At 27.2% G+C, this 7602-nt stretch overlaps 1 protein-coding gene across 1 annotated transcript; it reads right to left on the reverse strand.

Annotated features, from left to right (window-relative positions):
• Positions 1 to 1823: 1823 nt before the first annotated feature.
• Positions 1824 to 7596, reverse strand: LOC100162659 (exocyst complex component sec3-like). The gene is made up of 10 exons (XM_029489018.1): positions 7496 to 7596; positions 7187 to 7429; positions 5815 to 6046; positions 5318 to 5547; positions 4393 to 4577; positions 4120 to 4330; positions 3868 to 4021; positions 3657 to 3802; positions 3364 to 3558; positions 1824 to 2290 (listed from the first exon to the last, which is right to left on the reverse strand). The coding sequence occupies exons 1-10, from the start codon at positions 7571 to 7573 to the stop codon at positions 2138 to 2140; spliced, it is 1827 nt and encodes a 608-aa protein (XP_029344878.1). The 5' UTR covers positions 7574 to 7596; the 3' UTR covers positions 1824 to 2137.
• Between the last annotated feature and the right edge of the window lie 6 nt (positions 7597 to 7602).

The raw sequence follows: 7602 nt of genomic DNA on the forward strand, positions 1-7602 counted from the left end.
TCAATATAATAATGATAGTTAGGCGTAAAAAAACAAGGGGTGCTAAATTAGAACTTGGGGATGCTAAAGACCCTTTTGCACCCCACTAGCTGCTCAAAAGCTGCTCAAAAGCACTAAAGCAGATCGTCAGTGCGCGGATGCGGATTCTTTTTGAGACTGCGGCCGCGACCGCATTTGCGCCTCATATAGAGTTTTGGCTTATTTACACCGGATTATTTATATTTCAAGATATTTTGCGCCAATTTATTATGATTTATAAATTTGCGCTAACTATTAAGTAGTAATTTGTAACAAAGGTAGAACACAATCAGTATAGATGATACGTTGCGCTTAGAACGTGGTTGAAACACGTCGTTACTAACCTAGCCAGAGTTAATTCTGGGATATTTCACCTAGTTTTTGTGTTAAACTAGGGCTTAGCATCCAAATCATTTAATCGGGTTTCGAGTGCTGAATGTATTCGGGTCTTCAAACACCGGAATAAAAAATGTAAACAAACGCTCGGTTTTTAATAACCGTTATTATTCGGGTTAATATATTGGTTAATACGGGTGTTCAGTAGTCTAGAAAAAACAACTTTTGAAGGCCGAAAAAAGATTTAAAAATAAAATGATTTATGTTATTTATAATAATTAATAATGTATGAATTCTTAATATGAATGCTAAACATTTTTTTTAAACCAAACTTGGTTTATTAATGTACAGTAAGTACCATTTTTCTAAGAAACTATACAAGAACTAAGGGCATTCTGCCATTCTCTTTAAATGGCGGTCAATCAACGTCGACAAGAACAACATTTTGAAAATGTTAGTTTTTTTCGAGCTTGGTGCTGGCGACACCTGTTGCTATCAATTTTCATACAGATTTTACATGTAATTGAATTTTGCGGTGGAAGGATTTTCGATCGAATTTTAAAACTAAGGTATATAGATAGTGTACGGCACCAGCACTATTCCGCCACCAATGGTAGTACATCCATATAAAAGAATCCCCACTTCGTTAAGTAGGTACTCAATGGTAACATTTCCCAATAATTTAATGATTGTAAGGTCAGATTGTGGATGAATGGTCAGTAGTACATTTTGGATTCTGAGTTTAGCAATGAATGTATTGATATTTAGTTTTGCATTATATAAGTATTTAAAGTTTAAATAATTGGTCTGGAGTGGATGGGGATACCCCCAATATGTTGGTCCATTATACCTACTCAAAATAGGAGTATAAGACGTTCTATTACTAAAAATTATATATTCGCTAGCATGAATCAACTAGTCTACTTTATTCACACGGACCTAACAATTAGTAGATATACAAACTACCACACTAGGGTTAAAATTCTGGGAGGGGTCTACAGCCCACCTAACAAAACTGTTAATTAAAAATAACCCATAGGGGGCTTATATCTAAACCAATAAAGGATATTTTTGGGCTGGATAAATCATATTCAGGGGCTAACCCTCCCCCAAGCCCCACCACATTGTGCCACTAGATTAGTATATACAATACCACGAAAAACATAAATATTAAATGTTCATTAATTATTCTCATTGATAATCAGTTTTTATAATTTTATTGAACATAATACAATATAGGTATAAGCATTCTAGCCAACCTAAAATTAATACATTGTTATACTTATAACTTATAAGAAATTATAAAAATATTTTTAAAAGTGAAAAAAAATAAGGCATTTCTAATGTGAATCACCTACTCATTGTTCTTTATTCACCGCCTCATATTGTTCCATTTACTTATTGGTTTACTACTCATTAGTTTATCAACAAACAAAGATATTTTTTTAGCTACATATTATACCTTTAAAAACATGTTGAGTACTCATGACTTTTTTATTATAAATATATTTATAACACTTAATACATACAGTATTTTATGCTCAGAAATATATAATTTTCAAAACGTTAAACATAATTACAATTTACATTGTATAATATAAAAAGGGATAAGGTATTTTGGAAAAACTTGTGAACATAATTTTTATCAAAATTAAAATGTTTTCTCAAAAAAAATGCTATTTATAAATAAGTTAAAATTAAAATTTATAAGATAATAATAAATAGATTATCAATTTAAACATGTTATGTTATATTATATTTTTGATTATAATATTTAAATATTCTAATGGGATCTAGCAATTTCTGAGAAATACTGTAATAGATCTTCAATGGAAAATTCTAATGAAATCATAGAACCAGGATAGCACCTTTGAATTAAGTCCTCAATATATTTATATTGTTGAATAAATTCTTCTTGCATAGCTCTCCAAACCACCTGAAAAAAATATAAAATTATAATATAGATTAAATTATGTTTATTTTGTTCTAAAGGTAAAAAAAGGTAGGCAAGTGGGTGTCGTTCTACCGTACAGTGGGTTATTGTTATGTACATAATATGGTGTTAAATTTGAATTCAATGATATTATATTGTACATGAAAAACGATTCTGAGCGAAGTCGGTCAGTCAGCTTATGATATTACTAATTACATTTGATGATGTTATTGTGAATAAAGTAATTTATTTACCTATTTACGCGGAACCTTGTTTTAAATTTTCAATCCTTAGCTATAAAAGTTGAATATTTTGTAAATTTTTAACTACAACATAATTTTTTAATTTTGTCGAAATTCAAACTTTCAATGCTTGTAAAAATAATTGTGTGTATGTATTTTTAATATTTTTCAACTGCTAAAGTAACTAATATATCAGGAATCTTGAATTAAATTTTCACACTTTTTGACCAAAAGGATAAAATTGTATTGACAATCATAGAAAAAAAACTAAAAAATTGAAAATTGAAAATGTCTGTAAACAGCTCAAAACAAATCAAAATATATTGAAAGTTTTATGGTGTATAGAAAATGTCAATATAAATATTCAGTCATATTCCATGTATTATAATAATTTGTTTTCGAGTTACACCAAAAACCTAAATCAATTTTGTCAAAAACCAATTTAGCGTAAAATTCACGTTTTATCTTAATTTTTTTTTGTTTTTCCCGGCGTTATTGAAAAATACTGGGAATTTTTAATTTTGACCTTTTTGATGCAATGCACCAACTAGATCCATCGAACCAGATACTGAAGTTGAAAATTAAAGCATTATTTCAACTACTTATCGTGTACACACATAACTAATAAAAAAAATTTAAAAGAACACATCATTGTAAAATCATTGCTCCGCTCAGAATCAAAAACATAATTGTTTAGTTTTGGGTATATTTATCAGAATAAAATATAGTTTATGCAAGTAATAAAATAATATTGAGGGTTCAAAAATAATCAATGGTTTATGATGAATAACACATAATTACATAATTACATAATTAACAATTAATAATAATTACTTGTAGTAAATTTTCTTCTTCACTAAGGTGTTTTTCTACTTTTTTATACAAATGATCTAAGCCTTTTTTCACCTCTCGTCCATGATACTCTTTAGTTACTTTCCTTAATTCTTGTTTACTGAAAGCCACTTGATAACCAACTTCCGATTCTTTTATACCTTGTGAAACCTTAGCTTCAACACCCTCAAAGAATAACTAAACATTAAACAAAATGTTAAAAATGAATAAGTATGTAAGATGTAAATACAAAATAAACTTTTGTATACTATAAATTAATTAAACTCAATACTCACATTCAGTTTTTCGAGCGGTCTACCAAAATAACGTGTTACATAAGCACTTAATGCCTCACTATACTTTTGTTTTGCATCTTTTCTGAATTGATCTAATATACCAATTTTTAATTGAGACAACAATGCATATAAATGGTGAAAGTTCTCTAAATCCATGAATGAACTATTAATATTAATTTAGTTTAAATTTAAAACTATTTATGGTTCTTACCCATTCTGATAACTTCGGCAGGAGTCTTAGGGTGTTCACTGGCAATTGAATGAATAGTTTCAAACATCACAGTTAAGAGTTTAAGATACCATTTATCTAAATCAGTACGGCGCTCTGTTTCTTTAAATATTTGTTCAGCTGTCTTGGCAAAATACTACAAAAATTAATAGTAAACAATAAAAAAAAAAATATATGATAGCTTTAACATTATGTCAAATTATCAACAAAAATTACAAACAATGTTGCAGTTACCTCAAAGTTGGCAACGAAAGGAAGTATGCCACATTTAGACTTTTTAATAATCCTTACTTCTTGAATTGATTTTAAGTGAGCGTGCATAAGTTTATCATAATTTCTTTTTACATGAACTAATGCAGACCCATAAGTCATACTTAAAAAGGAGCCGGTATCATTAGCAGACATAACATGACGGCCCAGTCTTACTAACACAGCCATTGAATAACTAAAATAATATATTATAATATACAAAAAATTAAAATAAAAAAGATTTATAATCATAGTTACGTGCTATCCATTCTTTCATGATATTGAATAAATCCAATCAACTCTGGTTCTATACAAGCAAAAATGTCACCCATCATTTTTCTAACTTCTTCATTTATTTTTTTTTCAATTTTAGTCTTTGGTAAAGATGGTAATATTTCTTGGTTTGATTTTACATCTACTTCATCCAAAGTTGTTTGGGTATTCTAGGTATATTCAAAAATTATAATATTATAATTAAAGAATAATATTTAAAATGTAAATGTACACTATATTTTACAAATGTTTATAAATTAAATAATGTTATATTTATCGATAGTGTGAAAGATAATTGCGTGATGAACATTTATAAACCATGATGCAGAGCATATTATATTTCAGTACCTACCCACTAATTCCCTTAGTATAATATAATAGATATAACTATCATGTGATTGTAAATATGTTTTTTGTTTTATGTTATTTTCTACCATAATTTATCCAACTAGTAACTACGTAACACCCACACAAAAAATTTCTATCATGACACCTAGGCGTAAATTAAACCATGTTCACCATGCTACTATACTCTATTCAAAATAAGAATAGACCTTGGTGGCCGGCTTGTGCACAGGGGCGTGGCAATACTACACAGCAGGTATATAGATTGGTGACTTGGCGGGGGGGGGGGGGGGTATGACAAACAGATGTTACCTGACTACAGCGGACAAAAAATGGTAGACGCTGAGGTCTGTTCTTATTTTAAACAGAGTATAGATAATTCTAAAGAAAACCTAAAATGTTTAGTTTTGTCAATTTTTCCGGAAGACAAACAGTGCTGGACTAAATTAAATTTGAATAAAAATCCTAATACATGTATTATAATTAATAATTATTATTAATAGTTAATAATCATTATTTAATATTTACTAAAATTAAATAAGTAACTGTATCGTAAATTATATACTTTGGTAGTAGGGCTGAGTATATCCAATTGGAAAAATGAAACACAAAAATTTTGTTCGGATAAACAAATTGGTTCAAGTTCAGAAAGAACTGCTTCCAATACTTGGTCAAATCTTTGTCGTTCTTCAGTATTACTTTCTTGGGCCCAAAATTCTTTGTCTACACCTAATAACCAATCTGACGGTGGACCAGTTGACTTTCTTATATCTTCTTTTGAATTAGATAAATGGCCTAACATCAAAACAATTATATAGTTCATTAATTGGGTGTAATATTATCATATTTATAAGTTTTTCAACCAACATAAAATAGCTATTTAATTTATTTTTTAAATCATACTTAAAGTTAATACTTACTTTAAGTGTAAAATATACTGAATAATAAGTAATACAAAAATAAAATTAAAGTCAAAAATATAAAGCAATCAAATTATCAAATAATAAATAATAAATGAAGGTAACAAATTTTTCATCAAATGTTAATTAAATTATAGATTACCAGCGTTTATACGCAATTTTGCATCTTCTAAAAACAATTTTATATCTCTTTCATAAAGTTTAGATAAAGATGATGTGTAAACTTTATTAAGTGCCATAAAAGATTTTCGATCCATTGCTTTACACCAATGCATTAATTCTGTATAAGCAGCAAGTTCTCGATGCAATGAAGTGTGTTTCATGATGGTCAGTTCATTGTTGGAGTTTCTTTTTGATTCTCCAATATCATTTCCCTAAAAATTAAAACGTATATACTATATTATAATACATTATACATATACGTTTTACACTGACTGAAAGATTTTTTATTTTTAAGTGCAAGCAAAATATTAGTTCCTTGTTTTAATTTTATTTTTTCAATAGTTTTTCATTGTAAAAGTAATTTTATTCCTGCATTGATTTCTTGACACCGTAAAAACTCTAAATTTATTATAACAATCTATAATTTAAGTTACAATTCTTATTCTTTAAAAATATGCCATCCACGCATGTAATGTCTCCGTCTTACAAAGGCATAACATACCAAATTATATGTTCACAATAGTCCATTTTAATCTGTGTTATTTTTAAAATTGGAGTGAATTGATTTACTATAAAATTTAAAGGTAAGATAATTATACAAAACATCTTAAAAGTTTTTATTTATGTTTAATTATGAAGAGTTATGACTTTTAAACTACAAATTTCTCCTTTCTTTTATTCTAAAATATTCTCCAATACACCAATATCAGATTTTTGACCGAAGGAATACTAAGTATGTTTTTATCATTTTTTATCTAATATAATATTAGGTCAATAATAATAGTTTAATACAGATGTATTTTTTGATAAAAATCATTAACTTAACAATTTTTAATTAAGATTACATATTAAACCACCTCAATACCAAACTATTGTTAACTTCACAAAAGAACTACATATATCAGGAAAGAAATTAAAATTGATAAAAGTTAACATAAAAATAACTAATAGTAATTCATATTGATATATTGTACAACACTAATTTAGTTTTTCATTGATATTAACCTACCTACATCAAGCAGAAGCTCTGCTTTGTGGTAAAGGTTTTTATCATATGTAAAATTAATTTGTATATGTATTGTTTTCTTTGTTATATGATGATGAAATATATATTATTAATAAATAAAACTAAAATTTCTAATATTTACCAAGTAAAAAAATTAATTCACATTTTCCTAAATCTATAGTATATTATATAAATTATAAATGTGACAATTTAAATTCATTAAATGTATTAACCTGTTTTTCCCCAATTTTCCCTATATACATAATATATTATAAAAATTTGAGTATGTGTATTGTATATGATTGTATAAATGTAAATAATGTATTGTTTTTTTTTTCAAATTTACCATATGAATAAACAAATTATTAAGATGCCTAGAGAGAATCTGAGAAAATTTTGCTTTCCATTTTTCAAATCGCCTTCTTTGTTCTTGTATTGCTTTTAATCGAACTAAAGCTGGATGAATTTGCGCATTCATAACTGCTTGTAATTCTTTTGCAGCCTCAATAGCATCTCGTAATCCAGTTGGTGTAGTTAAGTCAGCATCAGTTAATGCTAATTGATGTTTTGGAGAGAGTTCTAATTGATGCTATTAATAAATTAAATATTTATTTTCAAAAAGTATTTTGGATAAATGTGTTTAAATAGTACTTACAATTACTTTTTGTAATTCATTAAGTAATTTTTCATTATTTTTATTAGCTGTTTGAATATTAGCATTTTTCTGATCCATCTTATCAATAGTATCTCGCACATGTCTTA

Source organism: Acyrthosiphon pisum, chromosome A2 (assembly GCF_005508785.2).
Source record: "Acyrthosiphon pisum isolate AL4f chromosome A2, pea_aphid_22Mar2018_4r6ur, whole genome shotgun sequence".
Classification (NCBI taxonomy): Eukaryota; Metazoa; Arthropoda; class Insecta; order Hemiptera; family Aphididae; genus Acyrthosiphon; species Acyrthosiphon pisum.